The 19,468-nt window shown below is 46.2% G+C and overlaps 1 protein-coding gene across 1 annotated transcript in view; it reads right to left on the reverse strand.

The window, feature by feature from the left end:
- The window catches only part of ADAMTS13 (ADAM metallopeptidase with thrombospondin type 1 motif 13), a 72,068-nt gene extending 53,434 nt beyond the window's left edge, over positions 1 to 18,634 (reverse strand). The window contains exon 1 of the mRNA XM_077284345.1: positions 18,455 to 18,634. Coding sequence (XP_077140460.1) covers positions 18,455 to 18,532 — 78 coding nt within the window. The 5' untranslated portion in view covers positions 18,533 to 18,634. The remainder of the gene's footprint in view (positions 1 to 18,454) is intronic.
- Between the last annotated feature and the right edge of the window lie 834 nt (positions 18,635 to 19,468).

The raw sequence follows: 19,468 nt of genomic DNA on the forward strand, positions 1-19,468 counted from the left end.
GGTTCTGGGGATGTCACGGTGGCCTGACCCGGTCCGTGGCCCTGCTAAGGGGCGCCCAATTAAAGGCTAGTTGTCAAGTGTTCGTGACGCCACCTGTGGTGTTCGGTCAGGGTGACCAACGCTGCTAGGGGTCCGCTGGGGTGATGTTATGGCAGCTAGATGGTGTACCTTCCCACAGGTGAAGTATGTCCCCAGGGCTTCCCAGTAAGGTAGATAATGATGGTGTAGGTCGTAGTAAATAACGAGGACACAGGGTTGCAGTCTCTTTACCTTTTACTGTAGACTTCAGCGTCCACAATCCAGAGCACTGCTAACAGGGCTGGCTGAATCCGGCCGGTCCGAAGGCACATCCAGAGTTCCCTTTGCAGGTGGAAATCAGTAGCCTTCCTACTAGCGCCTGTTTATTGTAGTACTTCCCTGCTGAGCACCACGGGATAGTCCTAACAACTGACGTGTATGTTTCTGATATTCTCTCTCTACGTCCCCCAGATGATATGGATAGGACGACCCGTATGACGGGGTAAGCCTGGAGCTATTTTATAGGGACCCTAGAGACGCCCCTCTCCCACAATTTGCCTCCGTTGTCTTCATTAGGTTAAAGGTTGGGCAGCCAACTTGGAATTAACTGTCCTGCCGTTGTTTGAAGTAATGCGTAGAGCCTATTACTCCCTCGGTGTTCCGGCCACCGGCTACGCGCCTCAGAAGGATGTTGCCGATCTTAAGGCAGGACTCCTCCCGGTATTATCTCTTTGTGCTGTTGTGAAGGAACAAATTATGAAAGGTTCTCCATTTTGTGCTTTTCGACTCCATTTTGTTGTTTTGATATAAATTTTGTTAGTAGGCTAAAGTTTACAGCTGTTATGAGACCTTGATTGTTGCAATCTAAACAGAATATGAGACTGAGGGTGTATTGTTCTATGAAGCTTTGACGCACAGATTGTTCCTGCATTCTTATAGGCTAAGAACTGTGAGCGTGTTCTTATGCTGATTGGTTGAAGTATAATTTCTATGACTATGAAAACTCATACTCATTAAACGGGGGCTAGATCCCCCCCAAACAGAGACACACGTCTCCGTCTGGTCATTTTCAGTTGCCGGCAACACCTTGTATATTAATTTGGAAATCACTGGGTTAACCGTGAAGGATCACTTTAGATCCTCCCTCAACAGTTGGCGCCCGAGAACGTGGGGCTCCAAGCAGGAACGCCTCTGCCCCCCGGAGGACAACAAGACAAAGGTTCCTCGGACCGGACGCAGGCACTGGAAAATTGGGACTGATCATCCCCCACAACAACCACGGTAAGTTGGCAGTTATACTGTCCAGACTGACCGTTTGGTCTGGTTTTCCTGTGTTTGTTGCTGCAAAGAGGATCTGAGGTTTGTCCCCGGAGGTGGGATGATTTTTGGGTGGAATCATATAGAGGTGTAGTTCCGTTGGAAGCCCAGTGCTCGAACCGTACCTCATAAGGGACGGACACCCCGGATTGACCAGTGATGTAATTCTCTTTACCATCAAAATATCCTGAATTCCTGATCACTGTTAGAATCAGGCGCGGTGAGGTGATCGAAGATTGGGTAGGATGCGTAACTCAGGAATCATATATTTATATATGTCCAGGGGTGTCCGGAGGGAAAGTCTAAGACGCCCTCCTCCTTTCACTGAGTACCGCGATTTTGGGTTGTCTCAGCGGGGGACAGGTAAAAACCCTAGTGGAATAGACTATACGGCCGCTCTAGTACTATGCACGACTAAGTAAGGGTATTTAACTCTAAAGGAGAATCAGTTTCCGTGGTAGAAGAAGATTTTGAATTGTGTGATGAATTTGATATTGTTAGCTCAAAGACGGGGAAAGAAATCTGTCAGGAATGCAGGGAAAATATTCTCAATTATTGTTTTTTTCCTAAGGTGTTCTGGTATGTGAATTGTGCGATGAAGATTTTGTAGAAATTAATTAAGTCTGAGAACTGCTGTATTTCGTTTTTGTGTGAAAGTTATCTTTAAAATAACCGATGGGAGGGGGGAGTTATACAGCTGTGTTATGGCTTTCTTCTGTGTTGAGGAATGCTGTGATTTTTCTTATCTCCGTGTTTCTGGTAGGGAGGGGGCAGCAGCATGTGGCTGCGCTCTTGAGTCTCTCTGTATTTTCTTGGTGTAGTACACGCTGGTAGATCTGTGTTTTGTTTAAAGCGACAATATCGTTTTGAAGTACAAAGAAATATTATAATCTGGAATTTGAAAGTGAAATCTAGTGTCTAGTTTTAGAAGGAAACTTGTAAGTGATTGAAAGATTGGTAAAAGATTCACCTGCTTCAAGTTGAGTGGTTGATATATAGCAAATTGAAGATCAACAGGGGGGCTCCCTGTTAGATGATATGGTCCCTCCCCAGGAAATTAAGCCTCTACTCCCGACTGTAAGCTCTGTGCCCCTCAATCCCAAAGCACCAATATATACTGGGTTGCCAAAACTTAGTGCGCCCCCACTCTATGATCCTGCTGGGTGGATTTGTGATGTATGCGGATTTACTAATTCTCAGTGTAGAGAGGTCTGTTACAATTGTGGAGTGAGGAGATCCGGGGTTGTAGCCTCCACCTTTCCCTTGCTAAACGCTGACGGCACCTATTATCGGCCACCGCCAGCACCAGCTCCTGTTATGCCTAAGTATTGCTAGTGGTTATGAGTATCCGCCCCCACCTACCTTAGTCACTCGGTCAGAGACAGGATATACAGAGGAGATAGAAGATTTCCAGGAAATGTATTCTAATGTTATTCCTGGACCCCACCGTCATGATGTGCTCTTTAGGATAGGGACAGGGGATCTCACAAAACAACATGTTGGGGCCATAGTAAATGCCGTAGATAACCAGCTCCGCTATGCTGGAGGACTGGCTGCAATGATTTCACAGAAAGGTGGACCCATGATACAGGAAGAATCTAATTCATATATAAAAACTTATGGCCAGGTAGAAACAGGACAGGTCGCAGCAACCAGAGCAGGACAGCTTCCGTGTCAATATGTAATACATGCAGTGGGGCCACGGTATAATCCTACCAACATTCCCAGGTCCCAAGAGTTGCTTACTGAGGCTGTCCAGAACGCAATCCTGTATGCCTCCTCCGTTCCTCCCGGTACGATGCCTCAACGTACAATGGCCATACCATTAATCTCTGCCGGTATCTTCCAATATCCCAGGAAGGATGCCGCCATGGTTATAGTATCAGCAATAGAGCGCTGTATACAGGAAAACCCCATAAAGTTGGAGGAGGTCCGATTCAGGCAATACAATCTCTAACTGTAACAGAGCCTCCTGCCCCGCTTCCGCAGCAGATGCCTCTTGTACCGCCACCTCCTCCCGCCCCCGAGTCAGTAATATCAGAGTTTGAAGAAGATGATGCATTAAAAGTAGTAAAAAAAAGGTTTTAAGAACTTACCCCGCTCTGCATCAGCAGAGGAACAGGGAAATTAACAGGGAAATTAAGGGTTAAACCAGCCACAGCAATTCCCCGCTCCAAATACAGCCCCCCTTTCACAGCTGCAAGGACGCTCATTATCAGCGGTTCATGTAACAGGCCCTCCCCACCTTACATAAATCTAGTCTCATACTAAAATATCCCTTTTAACCCTGTCTGGGAATCTCCCTCCCCAGCCCCATGTCAATTCTCAGATCAAGAGTTTGTTTTAATCAGTGTAGATGGCAGACCCAATAAACATACTCTTATAAAACCTATCCCTGTGGGACCTTTCCCTGAAGTTACTGCTCAGTTCGTAATCTCTCCCTCATGTCCGGTAAATTTACTGGGGGCAGATTTATTATCACAGTTCCGCTCCAGAATACAATTCCAAGATGATGGTCAGCTGATACTTACGTTATATAACCCCTATGCAGATGAATATAATGAGATCTGTATCCTACATGCTCTTCCTACGGTTATGATGGCCCTGATAGACCCAGATTCTCCCCCAATAATGCCTGTAGAACCAGTAAAAGTGTTTCTCAAACCTGGTGCCCCTTTTTCTAAAGTCCATCAATACCCTTTGAAATATGATCAGGAGCAGTGCCTCAAGGGGCAAATACAAATGTTACTTGATAATGGTGCCCTGATACCCTGTGTTTCCCCATGGAACACGCCCTTGTTTCCCATTAAGAAAAAGACCCCACCCGGCCAACCCCCTGTTTACCGGCTGGTACAAGATCTACGGGCAGTTAATGCAGTTACTGTTCTGGAAACTCCGGTGCCTAATCCACATACTCTTTTTTCCCAGATATCTCAGGATGCTGCTTGGTTCACAGTCATCGACCTCGCCAATGCCTTCTTCAGTATTCCATTACACCCAGATTGCCAGTTTCTGTTTGCATTCACATATCAGGGATGACAATTGACGCGGACAGTTATGCCACAAGGGGCACAAAATAGTCCCAATCAGTTTGCAAAAAAAATAAATAAATAAATAAATAAATATGGGCGAGTGTCTTTTACCCTGGCAGTTAGAACACCCCTATGTCACGCTGTTTCAGTATGTGGCTGATCTTTGTTGTGTGCACAAACAGAGCAGGAAGCCATTGTTGCTACTGTTAGACTCCTCAAGTATCTGGCAGATCTGAACTGTCGGGTTTCGGCCTCGAAACTTCGGTTCTGCCTTGGTCAAGTGATATTTTTGGGTCACTATCTCCTTCAGGGTGTCAGACACCTCTCAAAAGAAAGAAAAATAGCCGTCAGCTCCCTTCCTTTACCAAAAGATGAGACTCCAGCGTTTTCTTGGACTATGTATTTATTGTTGTCAGTGGATACCGGACGCATCCCGTATAATGCAACCTCTCTACAATGCCCTGAAAGATGGTTCAAGATATGCTGATGATTTGGCAGATTCCACCCGGATACGCTGTTACTACGGAAGATACTGTAGTGCACGGAGCTGCACTCCCTCCCTCACTGTTAGCACAAAAAGTAGAACTTCAGGCTCTGTCTACTGCATGTGTTCTGACCAAAGACAGGCGGGCTAATATATACACGGACTCACAGTATGCATTTGGTATTGCACATGATTTCGGAGCCCTATGGGCCAATTGAGGGTTTATTACTACCGCTGGGACTCCAGTGAAGAATGCTGAAGCTGTTAAAACCCTCATGGACTCAATCAAATTACCTACAAAGGTGGCCATTATCAAAGTTAAGGCGCATGGTCCTAGGAACAGTCCACACACTGTTGGTAATGTCTTTGTGGATATGCAAGCAAAAGCTGCTGCTCTCCTACCCGTTGAACTGACCATACCAACTCTGTTGACCACACGCTCTCAGCGTAAACAGTTACAAGAAACACTGACTCTACAGGAACCTGATGATCCACGACAGACTGAGGTTTTCTGTCGGACCCCGCGAGACCGCTTAATGACGATGCAGAGAATGTCCCCAAAAGGAAGAAGTGAAGCAGTGGAAGGCTGATGGAGCACGTATGGACAATGGTCTCTGGAAAAAGGATCAACTTGTGTGTCTCCCTAAGCAGCTGTACCCTGCTATTGCCACATGGGCACATGGCCCACACATCGAGGAAAAAAAAAAAAACAGGCCCTAGCCCTGGTACAAAAATTCTACTGGGCTCCAGGTATTTCTCCAGTCCTGACAGCACTCAACAGTGCATGTAACATCTGTCAGACCTGCAATCCCGGTCAACTTCAACCTGTACCCCTGAAGCACCTTGCTAAGCCTGACTATCCTTTCCAAAGGCTCCAAGTGGACCACATCACGTTGCCTAAGTCTGGAAGGTATGAATATTGTCTGGTGGTTGTCGACATGTTCTCCAGTTGGCCAGAAGCATTCCCCGTTACCGACATGACTGCAAAGACTACAGCGAAGAAACTGGTGATGGAAGTTATATGCAGATATGGTGTTCCAGAAGTCGTTGAAAGTGACCAAGTCCTATGTGTATCAGGAGGTTCTGACAATGCTTGGATCCACTGTAGCCCTCCATACTCCATACTATCCACAATCCAGTGGGAAAGTTGAGAGGCTGAATGGCACACTGAAGGGACAATTGACCAAAAAGATGCAGGAGACTACGGCTCCATGGCCAGAGCTCCTACCCATTGTACTGTACCATATTTGTACTACCCCTAAGGCAAAACATGGCCTGTCCCCATATGAGATATTGTTTGGTGCTAGGCCCCCAGTTGCAAATTTCCAGTCTCAGTAGTTATCAGAGGAAACTGACCGTGCTGTTCAATATGTTATTCAGCTTAGTAAAAATCTTGCTAACACCTATGTTTTAGTTTCTTCTTCCCTTCCAGATTCAGCAGAAACCGATATTTGTTACAACTTAAAGTCTGGTGATTTTGTGGTCGTGAAAAGGCATGTCAGAAAACACGGACTAGAACCCTTGTATGATGGTCCCTACCAAGTCCTCAGTACCACTCCTATGTCAGTAAAGCTGGAAGGAAGGCCGACGTGGATCCACGTATCGCACTGCAAGCTGGTCAAACAGACTAGTAGCAAATAAGGGGACATAATGTTTTGTTTTTCGCATTTTCTATATTATTATTGGTAACCACATGGGACAGCCTAAATTCCCCAATATCCTTGAATAATAAGTTTGTACAATATCATGAAAGATTAGTAGTACAGATGGGTATAGCCAATAAAATTGTCAGTTCTATTTTCATTTACCCTATGATTACACAAATGTGGGATAAATTGGTTAGGGCCACAGATTATCTAGATGATCAAATTTGGGATATATTGGGTATACTTAATACTACTGTTACTGTCCAAAACCAACTTATCATAGTCACTAATCAATATACTGTAGTACTGTATTACTTAACAGCAGCACAGGATGGTATGTGTCAGGTTATTGGACCCGCTTGCTGTTATTATACAGATCCAAATAGCACTATGAAGTTTAAGTTAAAGTTAGAGGATATTCAAAAACTCAGAGATTAATATGATAAAGACAATGACCGTAATGAGGACAGTTGGTGGGCAGACACCTTCTCCTTTCTTAATCCAGCCAATTGGTTTGAGGGACCTGGGGGCTGGATAGCTGGAATCTTTCAAAGTTTGTTATATATTGTTGTCTTTATTCTTGTTATGTATGTAATACTAAAACTTGTTCTTTGGTGTATTTCTGTATGTATTAGGAAATTCTGCACTAAGACAACTAATGATGAAACCAAAAGCGTTGCCACCTCTGCTCTTCTCTACACCGATTTCACAAAGTTACCTGATGAAGATGTTGAAGCCAAGCGCATGGCTATCTTCAAAAGATCCCTGTCATGGTTCTCAATGGCAAGAGACCGTAGTAAAGCATACAAAAGGACTAGCTCTTGGAAGATGGGAACTCGAGCTGACTGTGAGCTAAACCTACCGCACAACTAACAGTGGCCGGGTAGCGTGCCTACGTTTTATCCCTAGACGCCCAGCGCCAGCCGGAGGACTGACTGACCCTAGCAGAGGAAAATACAGACCTGGCTTACCTCTAGAGAAATTTTCCCCAAAAGGCAGACAGTAGCCCCCACATATATTGTCGGTGATTTTAGAGGAAATTGACATACGAAGTATGAAGATAGGTTTAGCAAATTGAGGTCCGCTTACTAGATAGAAGGAAGACAGAAAAGGGAACTTCACAGTCAGCTGAAAACCCTTTCAAAACACCATCCTGAAATTACTTTAAGACTCTAATATCAACTCATGACACCAGAGTGGCAATTTCAGCTCACAAGAGCTTCCAGCCTCAGAAATATTCAAACACAGAGAACTGGAACAAAAATGCAAAACAATCTTAGGACTACAAGTCCAACTTAGCTGATAGTAGTCTAGGAGCAGGAACATGCAACAGAAAGGCTTCTGGTAACATTGTTGGCCGGCATAGAAATGACTGAGGAGCAAGGCTAAATAGACAACTCCCAATTCCTGATGGAAACAGGTGAACAGAGGAGATAAAGCACACAAGTGCAGTACCACCAGAAACCACCGGGGGAGCCCAGAAACCAAATTCACAACAGATCCCCACTACTGTTATCAATAATTGTTATTCGTAAATTCTAGTATACAGGGGGGACGGGTATGCCGCAACAGCCATGGCTGGTAACAAGACACCAGCCATGTGAAGACCAGTACCCCTCGAGCTTATAGCTTGGGATAGTACCTCTGATGCTGGACATTAATTAACAAAATTTATCTAGGGGGGAATGTGAAGGAACAAATTATGAAAGGTTCTCCATTTTGTGCTTTTCGACTCCATTTTGTTGTTTTGATATAAATTTTGTTAGTAGGCTAAAGTTTACAGCTGTTATGAGACCTTGATTGTTGCAATCTAAACAGAATATGAGACTGAGGGTGTATTGTTCTATGAAGCTTTGACGCACAGATTGTTCCTGCATTCTTATAAGCTAAGAACTGTGAGCGTGTTCTTATGCTGATTGGTTGAAGTATAATTTCTATGACTATGAAAACTCATACTCATTAAACGGGGGCTAGAGAGATCAGCTTGATCCCCCCCAAACAGAGACACACGTCTCCGTCTGGTCATTTTCAGTTGCCGGCAACACCTTGTATATTAATTTGGAAATCACTGGGTTAACCGTGAAGGATCACTTTAGATCCTCCCTCAACACTGTGATCTCGTTTCTCACTTCTCCACAATATACTTCGCTTCTTGTCCTTTCTTAGGATGCTGCCTGTTGTGAATTCCGTCTGGGCTCCCTTTGGTGGCCTTTAGCTATACTGCGGGTTTGGAGCTGGTCTCAGCTGCCTCATTTCCTGCTATGCTGGTTCCTATTTAACTCCACCTGGACCTTTACTTGTTGCCTGCTGTCGTTGTATTCAGTACTGGTTCTTACCTCTCCTGGATCTCCCTGGTGACCTGTCTCTTTCTGAGAAGCTAAGTCTTGCTAGTTCTTTTTGCTCATTGTTTCCTTGAATATGTTTCTCAGTATATGATGTGTTTAGTCCAGCTTGCTTATATGTGATTTTTTGCTTGCTGGTAGCTCTGGGGTGCAGAGTGCGCCCCTCACATCGTGAGTCGGTGTGGGGGTTCTTGTACTTTCTGCGTGGATAGTTTTTGATAGTTTTTGTACCGACCGCACAGATCCCTTGCTTTCTTCTGTCTATTTAGTGTTAGCGGGCCTCATTTGCTTAAACCTGTTTTTCATTCCTACGTTTGTATTTTCCCCTTAACTCACCGTTATTATTTGTGGGGGGCTGTCTAAACTTTGGGGTTATTTCTCTGAGGCAAGTGAGGCTTTGCTTTCTCTCTAGGGGTAGCCAGTTTCTTAGGCTGTGTAGAGGCGTCTAGGTTTTTAGGTAACGCTCCACGGCTGCCTTTAGTGTGTGTGGATAGGTTCAGGATTGCGGTCGGTATAGTTCCCACATTCCCGGAGCTAGTCCTACAATTCAGGTTTACCTATCAGGTCAGTTTGGTGATCCTACCACCGGATCATAACAGTACAGCAGGCCAGTAAAGAGTTAATGCATCGCAAAAGAGGGATAAGAGAAATCCTGAGTTCATTTTTTTTTTCCCTCTGCAGTGTGTCTAGCCTCTCTCCTCCCCTTAATCTCTGGGTGGTTCAGAATTCAGCTGCAGCTATGGACCTTCAGAGTCTGTCTTCTAGTGTGGATCATCTCACTGCTAGGGTACAAGGCATTCAGGATTATGTAGTTCACAGTCCTATGTCAGAGCCTAAGATACCTATTCCTGAGCTGTTCTCCGGAGACAGATCTAGGTTTTTGAACTTTAAAAATAATTGCAAATTATTCCTTTCTCTGAGACCTCGTTCCTCTGGTGATCCGGTTCAGCAAGTTAAAATTATTATTTCTATGTTGCGTGGTGACCCTCAAGATTGGGCATTCTCTCTGGCGCCAGGAGATCCTGCATTGCAAAATGTGGATGCCTTTTTTCTGGCGCTTGGAGTGCTTTATGAGGAACCTAATCTGGTAGACCAAGCAGAAAAGGTTTTGCTGGCTCTCTCCCAGGGTTTGGATGAAGCAGAGGTTTACTGTCAGAAGTTTAGGAAATGGTCTGTGCTCACTCAATGGAATGAGTGTGCCCTGGCAGCGATTTTCAGAAAGGGTCTTTCTGAAGCCATTAAGGATGTTATGGTGGGGTTCCCCACGCCTGCGGGTCTGAATGAGTCAATGTCTTTGGCCATTCAGATTGATCGGCGTTTGCGGGAGCGCAAACCAGTGCACCATCTGGCGGTATTTTCTGAGCAGAAGCCTGAGTCTATGCAATGTGACAGGATTCTGACCAGAATTGAACGGCAAAATCACAGACGTCAGAATGGGTTGTGCTTTTACTGTGGTGATTCTGCTCATGTTATCTCAGATTGTTCTAAGCGCACAAAAAATTTCGCTAAGTCTGTCACCATTGGTACTGTACAGCCTAAATTCATTTTGTCTGTTACTTTGATTTGCTCTCTGTCATCCTACTCAGTTATGGCTTTTGTGGATTCAGGTGCTGCCCTGAATTTGATGGATTTGTCTTTTGCCAGGCGCTGTGGTTTTATCTTGGAGCCTTTGCAATTCCCTATTCCACTAAAGGGAATTGATGCCATGCCATTGGCCAAGAATAAACCTCAGTACTGGGCTCAAGTGACCATGTACATGACTCCTGCACATCAGGAGGTGATTCGCTTTCTTGTGTTACATAATTTGCATGATGTTGTCGTGTTAGGTCTGCCATGGCTGCAGGCTCATAATCCAGTCCTGGATTGGAAAGCAATGTCTGTGTCAAGTTGGGGTTGCCAGGGAATTCATGGCGATGCTCCTTTGGTGTCAATTGCTTCTTCTACTCCTTCTGAAGTCCCTGAATTTTTGTCGGACTACCAGGATGTATTTGATGAGCCCAAGTCCAGTGCCCTACCCCCTCATAGGGATTGTGATTGCGCCATAAATTTGATTCCTGGTAGTAAGTTCCCTAAGGGACGACTTTTTAATTTGTCTGTACCAGAACATGCCGCTATGCGGAGTTATATCAAGGAGTCTTTGGAGAAGGGGCATATTCGCCCGTCCTCGTCCCCTTTGGGTGCGGGGTTCTTTTTTTGTGGCCAAGAAGGATGGTTCTCTAAGACCCTGTATAGATTATCGCCTTCTAAATAACATCACGGTCAAATTTCAGTATCCTTTGCCACTGTTGTCCGATCTGTTTGCTCGGATTAGGGGGGCCAGTTGGTTCACCAAGATAGATCTTCGTGGAGCGTATAATCTTGTGCGTATAAAGCAGGGCGATTAATGGAAAACAGCATTTAATACGCCCGAAGGCCATTTTGAGTACTTGGTGATGCCTTTTGGGCTTTCTAATGCCCCTTCTGTGTTCCAGTCCTTCATGCACGACATCTTCCGAGAGTATCTGGATAGGTTTATGATTGTGTACCTGGATGATATTTTGGTCTTTTCTGATGATTGGGAATCTCATGTGAAGCAGGTCAGGATGGTATTTCAGGTCCTGCGAGCCAATGCCTTGTTTGTGAAGGGCTCTAAATGTCTCTTCGGAGTCCAGAAGGTTTCCTTTTTGGGCTTTATTTTTTCTCCTTCTACCATTGAGATGGATCCAGTCAAGGTCCAGGCTATTTATGACTGGACTCAACCTACATCGGTAAAGAGTCTTCAGAAGTTCTTGGGTTTTGCTAATTTTTACCGTCGCTTCATCACTAATTTTTCCAGTGTGGTTAAGCCTTTGACGGATTTGACCAAGAAGGGTTCTGATGTGACGAATTGGTCTCCTGCGGTCGTGGAGGCCTTTCAGGAGCTCAAACGTCGGTTCTCTTCGGCTCCTTTCTTGCGTCAGCCGGATGTCTCTCTGCCTTTCCAGGTCGAGGTTGATGCTTCTGAGATTGGAGCAGGGGCTGTCTTGTCACAGAGAAGCTCTGATGGCTCTGTGATGAGGCCATGTGCTTTCTTTTCAAGAAAGTTTTCGCCTGCCGAGCGGAATTATGATGTTGGTAATCGGGAGTTATTGGCAATGAAGTGGGCATTTGAGGAGTGGCGACATTGGCTTGAGGGAGCCAAACATCGTGTGGTGGTCTTGACGGATCACAAGAATTTGACTTATCTCGAGTCTGCTAAGCGGCTAAATCCTAGACAGGCTCGATGGTCGCTGTTTTTCTCCCGTTTCGATTTCGTGGTTTCATACCTTCCGGGTTCGAAGAACGTGAAGGCTGATGCTCTTTCTAGGAGCTTTGTGCCTGACTCTCCGGGAGTTTCTGAACCGGCTGGTGTCCTCAAAGAAGGGGTGATTTTGTCTGCCATCTCCCCTGATTTACGACAGGTACTGCAGGAATTTCAGGCCAATAGACCTGATCGTTGTCCACCTGAGAGACTGTTTGTCCTGGATAGATGGACCAGTAGAGTCATTTCCGAGGTTCATTCTTCGGTGTTGGCGGGTCACCCTGGGATTTTTGGTACCAGGGATTTGGTGGCTAGGTCCTTTTGGTGGCCTTCCTTGTCGCGGGATGTGCATTCCTTTGTGCAGTCCTGTGGGATTTGTGCTCGGGCCAAGCCTTGCTGTTCTCGTGCCAGTGGATTGCTTTTGCCTTTGCCTGTCCCGAAGAGGCCCTGGACGCATATTTCCATGGATTTTATTTTGGATCTTCCAGTCTCTCAGAAGATGTCTGTTATCTGGGTGGTTTGTGATCGTTTTTCTAAAATGGTCCATTTGGTGCCCTTGCCTAAGCTGCCTTCCTCTTCCGATTTGGTTCCACTGTTTTTTCAGAATGTGGTTCGTTTGCATGGTATTCCGGAGAACATTGTGTCTGACAGAGGATCCCAGTTTGTGTCCAGATTTTGGCGGTCCTTTTGTGCTAAGATAATTATCTTTTTCATCGGCCTTCCATCCTCAGACGAATGGCCAAACCGAACGAACTAATCAGACCTTGGAGACTTATCTGAGATGTTTTGTTTCTGCTGATCAGGATGATTGGGTGACTTTTTTGCCATTGGCTGAGTTCGCCCTCAATAATCGGGCTAGTTCTGCTACTTTGGTTTCGCCTTTTTTTTGCAATTCTGGTTGTCATCCTCGTTTTTCCTCAGGTCAGGTTGAGCCTTCTGACTGTCCTGGGGTGGATTCTGTGGTAGATAGATTGCAGCAGATTTGGAACCACGTGGTGGACAATTTGACGTTGTCACAAGAGAAGGCTCAGCGCTTTGCTAACCGCCGGCGCTGTGTGGGTCCCCGACTTCGTGTGGGGGATTTGGTATGGTTGTCTTCTCGTTATGTTCCGATGAAGGTTTCCTCTCCTAAGTTCAAGCCTCGTTTCATCGGTCCTTATAAGATTTTGGAAATCCTCAACCCTGTGTCATTTCGTTTGGACCTCCCAGCATCATTTGCCATTCACAATGTGTTCCATAGGTCATTGTTGCGGCGATATGTGGTGCCTGTGGTTCCTTCTGTTGATCCTCCTGCTCCGGTCTTGGTCGAGGGAGAATTGGAGTATGTGGTGGAGAAGATCTTGGATTCTCGTGTTTCGAGACGAAAGCTTCAGTACTTGGTTAAGTGGAAGGGCTATGGTCAGGAGGATAATTCCTGGGTTGTCGCCTCTGATGTCCATGCGGCCGATTTGGTTCGTGCCTTTCATTCGGCTCGTCCTGATCGGCCTGGGGGCTCTGGTGAGGGTTCGGTGACCCCTCCTCAAGGGGGGGTACTGTTGTGAATTCCGTCTGGGCTCCCTCTGGTGGCCTTTAGCTATACTGCGGGTCTGGAGCTGGGCTCAGCTGCCTCATTTCCTGCTATGCTGGTTCCTATTTAACTCCACCTGGACCTTTACTTGTTGCCTGCTGTCGTTGTATTCAGTACTGGTTCTGACCTCTCCTGGATCTCCCTGGTGACCTGTCTCTTTCTGAGAAGCTAAGTCTTGCTAGTTCTTTTTGCTCATTGTTTCCTTGAATATGTTTCTCAGTATATGATGTGTTTAGTCCAGCTTGCTTATATGTGATTTTTTGCTTGCTGGTAGCTCTGGGATGCAGAGTGCGCCCCTCACATCGTGAGTCGGTGTGGGGGTTCTTGTACTTTCTGCGTGGATAGTTTTTGATAGTTTTTGTACCGACCGCACAGATCCCTTGCTTTCTTCTGTCTATTTAGTGTTAGCGGGCCTCATTTGCTTAAACCTGTTTTTCATTCCTACGTTTGTATTTTCCCCTTAACTCACCGTTATTATTTGTGGGGGTCTGTCTAAACTTTGGGGTTATTTCTCTGAGGCAAGTGAGGCTTTGCTTTCTCTCTAGGGGTAGCCAGTTTCTTAGGCTGTGAAGAGGCGTCTAGGTTTTTAGGTAACGCTCCACAGCTGCCTTTAGTGTGTGTGGATAGGTTCAGGATTGCGGTCGGTATAGTTCCCACATTCCCGGAGCTAGTCCTACAATTCAGGTTTACCTATCAGGTCACTTTGGTGATCCTACCACCGGATCATAACAGCTGCCGCAATGAGGTGCAGGCGCAGCTCCGTAACGTTCTATCTCTTGCTAAGTCTCTGTTAAGATCCCACCCCTGACAGGGACCTCTGTCTGCAGCTCAGATGTTCCTCCTTCTCCCCCTGTCTGCTGACAGGTCTTCTCTGGGTCTCACCCAGGCAGCTTTCTGACTAACTTCCTATCCAACCCCCAGTTTTACCCGAGTGTGAGGAGTGGCCTAATAGATAGACCCGTTTGCTCCCCCTGGTGGCCGGAGTGTGAAGTGTAGTGTGTGACTGTGATACCTGGTCAGGTGAACTCCTTTAGTACCATCAGACGTACCATCACTCCCCCTGGTGGAAGAGCGACAATACTGCAACGACCAGGACTCTGGGGCGCTGCACTCCCCCCCCCCACCCGTTAAATCCAGTACTCCCGGACTGGGAAAAGAAGAACAACAATACATGTTAGCAAAAGACATACAAAATTTTTGGAATGCTGTAAACAATTAAATATAACAATGCTTCCCTTTATCGGAGGTGAGAACACTTGAACGTTGCGCTGCACTCCCATGTATGGTGATCAACCAGGAGTTATTGTCTAGGGTTGATAAAATCCAGGATGAGGTGGTAGAACAACTGGTAGTGCCCCAATCCTACCATCAGGTGGTGCTCGAGATGGCTCACACCCATATGCTGGGAGGGCATTTGGGGACCTAAAAGACACAGGAGCGCATACTGTGGTGTTTTTTTTTTTGGCCTGGGGTCTACGCTGAGGTCCAGAGGTACTGTGATACGTGTCTGGAGTGCCAACTAACCTCACCCACCGTGAACTACCGGAGTCCATTGGTGCCTCTGCCCATTATAGAGGTACCTTTTGAGTGGATTGTGATGGATCTGGTAGGGCTCATAGTAAAATCCGCCCGGGGCCACCAACACATATTAGTAGTAGTAGACTACGCTACACGGTACCCGGAAGCCATTCCGCTTCGGCACACCTCAGCTAAATTTATCGTCCGGGAGTTGTTTGCTATGTTCTGTTGCCTTGGGCTACCGAAGGAGATCCTCACTGATCAGGGAACTCCTTTCATGTCCAAGGTGAAGAAGGAACTATGCAGGCTCCTCAAGATAAAACAGTTGCACACGTCGGTGTTCCATCCTCAGTCCGACGGACTAGTCGAGCACTTCAACAAAAAACTCAAATCCATGTTAAAGAAGGTAGTCTCCAAGGATGGGAGGGATTGGGACATGTTGTTGCCCTACTTGATGTTCGCCATTTGCAAGGTACCACAGGTTTCCACGGGATTTTCACCCTTTGAGCTACTGTATGGCAGGCATCCTAGGGGTCTGCTGGACTTGCCAAAGAGACATGGGGACAGGAACCTAAGCCACATAAGAGTGTCATTGAGCACGTGGCTAATATGCAGGACTGAATTGCAGCGGTCATGCCTATCGTAAAAAAGCATTTGGTGGATGCTCAGGCAGCCCAGGGCCGCGTATATAACAAAAAGGCCATGGCCCTCTCCTTTAAAGCAGGAAATCGGGTGTTGGTTTTGGTGCCCACTACTGAAAGCAAGCTTAAGGCCAAGTGGCAAGGCCCATATGAAGTTTGGAAAAAAGTGGGCTAAGTAAACTACCGAGTTTACCAGCCTGGGAAAAGGAAACCCGGACAGTTGTATCACGTTAATTTGTTGAAAGCGTGGAAAGACCGAGAGTGTATGCTTACAGAGGTGACTCCCGACATGTCATCTGGGGACCCTCCATTGTCGGTCCGAAGAGAGGGAGAGGTAAAGATAGGAGACACACTCTCAAAATAACAGCGGCGAGAGATGTGAAAATTGGTACAGGAGAATACGGATGTATTCTCGGGATTACTTGGTCGTAACTCTGTCATGACATTGTCACCGAGTCTCACATAAGGGTACAAATGAAATTGTACTGTGCCGAGGCCCAGAGACAAGCCACAGCGAGTGAGGTAAAACAAATGCTCCAAATGGGAGTAATCGAGGAATCCCAGAATGACTGGGCTAGCCAAATTGTGCTAATCTCAAAGCTGGACGGATGGTTACAATTCTGTAATGACTTCCGCAGATTAAATGAGGTGTGGAAGTTTGACCTGTACCCAATGCCCTGGGTGGGCGCGCTGATCAAGCGACTGGGTCAGGCCCAGTACTTTGCCACACTTGATCTGACCAAGGGTTATTGGCAAGTGTCTCTTACGGAGTCGACAAAGGAAAAGACTGCCTTCATAATACAGAAGGGTCTGTACCACTATGTCGTCCTGCCCTTTGGACTACATGGGGCCCCAGCCATGTTCCAGAGGCTGATAGACATAGTGCTGGAACCCCAGCAGAAGTATGCATCAGCGTACTTGGATGACATCATCATCTTTAGTACTGACTGGCATACCCACTTGTCCCAGGTGCAAGCAGTAGTAGATTCGCTCAGAACCGCGGGCTTGACGGCGAATCCCAAGAAATGTGCGGTAGGGCTTGAGGAAGCCCAGTATTTGGGATACGTGATTCGCCGTGGGGATATCAAACCCCAAATAAATAAAAGCGGGGCCATTCAGAACTGGCCCCGACCTGTTACCACCAGACAGGTGAGAGCGTTTCTTGGGATCGTTGGGTATTACTGGAGGTTTATATTTAATTTTTCGGGGAGAACAACATCCCTTTCCGATCTCCTCAAGGGAAAGAAGGAAAGAAGTCGGTCATGGTTCAGTGGAACTCCCAGGCGGAGGAAGCGTACCAATCCGTGACGGTGGCTCTGTGCGGACAGCCCGCTCTCATTAGTCCCAACTTCCAGAAACGCTTCATCGTACAGACGGATGCCTCTAACGTGGGCCTAGGAGCAGTCTTGTTGCCTCCGGAGGTGAACGGGAAGGAACATCCAGTCACCTACCTAAGCAGGAAACTCACCCCAGCTGAGAAAAATTATAGCGTAGTGGAGGAGTGCCTTGACATTAAGTGGACCTTGGAATTCCTACGCTATTATTTACTCGGTCGACCGTTTTGTTTGGCAACAGATCATTCACCCTTGGTTTGGATGAGGAATGCCAAGGAGAGGAATGCTCGGGTCGACAGATGGTTTCTATCCCTGCAGAATTTTCATTTCACCATTGAACATCGGGCGGGGAAATCACAGGGAAATGCGGATGCCCTGTCACGGGCCCCCTGTATGGTGACAAGTGTTCAACCCCACAAGTTTGAACAGAGGGGGGATATGTGAGGCAGTTGATATACCGGTATATACCAAAATACAGCTGAAAAAGGGGCAGCACCGTTTACCTGCCCAGGTCTCTGAACAAATGCACTACAGGATGCAGCCAACCCATATAGCATGACTCGTCGTGACTGTTAGACAGCAGTAACACATGCAGGTATTGCCTGTTGTTAGGGAATCTTTGCATGTGTTGCGGCTGTCTAACAGTCACAAAACATGCAGCCGCGAGGACTCGGAAATATTATTGGAGCACACCCAAGATACTCGGATAACACCCGAGCATGCCCGGATAACACGCTACCTGAGCACGTTTGCTCATCACTAATAGTTATGAGTCCAATGTATTTTAAGGGAAAGCTCTTACTTCCTTTTCCTACCTTCCCCCTATAAAGAGCAATAATTGACAGCCTTCTGTGTGTGCTGATACAGAAATCAGTAAATCAGTTGTAATGTGTGACAGCACCTAGCAGCAAGTGTTCAATTTTTCTGCAGCACCCCCACAGGGTAAATGAAGAATTGCACATTTTTCATTATACTCAATGGACAGGCACCTCCACAGCTAGAGATACTCTTTTTAGCTGTTCAACCAACAAAGTCTTTACATTTGGACTTTACTTTTTAAATCTTACTAAATCATTAAAATAATATGTAAATAATTTTGAACACATTTTAAAAACATTATAACTTAATTTGCAATTTTTAATAACATTTTTAAAGATCTAGAGGAGAAGGCTCTTTTTTTATCTTAGTACATGTTCTAACCTCTAACGTTTGTAGCATAATGTGATCTGAAGGCAAGGGTCATATTCCAAAAGCTGAATGTAAACACGTGCAGCAGAAAGCTTCTAAAACAAGTACCTCTGATGTCCTCCATGGAACAGACAGCCCCGGCAAAGGCACAAGTAGTACCAGCAATAGGAGACGGGGTTGGACCATACTCGTCAGAAGATAGCTGGCGATTGAAGATTTTTCAGTCTACCGATCTGCACCAAAATTAAAATACTCCTTTGGTTATTGATCAATCGCAGAGCAGGAGGCAGGGAATACTGTGGGAGTGAGGGATGTGTGTGCGTAGGGGGCTGGGCACAGTGCAACAGCTAGGAAACTGGCCCTCAGGACAATCTGTACTGCAGATATTGGTTGGGAATGAGAATATTGACAAAATCCAAGTGATATATACTTTAAAGGGTCATCTTTAAAAAGAATTTAAATTAAAAACATAAATCTGACTAATTTTGTACATACATTACATTACTTGATCCAGAATTACATCCTGTACTATACAGTACTCTAGAGCTGAACTCACTATTCTGCTGGTGGAGTCACTGTGTACATACATTACATTACTTATCCTGTACTGATCCTGAGTTACATCCTGTATTATATCCCAGAGCTGCACTCACTATTCTGCTGGTGCAGTTGAGATGCCCGCCAGGGCAGTGGGGATACTCGGTACCACGTCCGGTCGCAATTAAAGGGGTGGTCACGGTGGCAGCGACCCGGTCCGTGGCCCTGGGTGCCCAAGTAAAAGGGATAGTTTTTAAAGGGAGTTTGTAAAGCAATAATAGTTCATGACGCCACCTGTGGTTCTCGGTCAGTGGTGACCGACGCTGCTTAAAGGGGTCCTCTGGGGGCGATGGTGCTGCAGCAAAGATGGTGTCACTTCCCACAGGTGAAGCGGGGTCCCCAGGGATCTCGGTGTGTTTGACAGGGATGGTGAATGCCGGCAAATAAATGGAAGACACAGGGTTGCAGTCTTTACCTGGTTTACTAATGTTGAACAGCCTCAGTCCAGGGTACCAGCAACAGGTGTCAATGGAGTCCAGGCAGCCTGAAGACAAGAAGAAATCCCTTTGCCAGGCCAGTTTGGGA

Source organism: Ranitomeya variabilis, chromosome 2 (genome assembly GCF_051348905.1).
Source record: "Ranitomeya variabilis isolate aRanVar5 chromosome 2, aRanVar5.hap1, whole genome shotgun sequence".
NCBI classification, from domain to species: Eukaryota; Metazoa; Chordata; class Amphibia; order Anura; family Dendrobatidae; genus Ranitomeya; species Ranitomeya variabilis.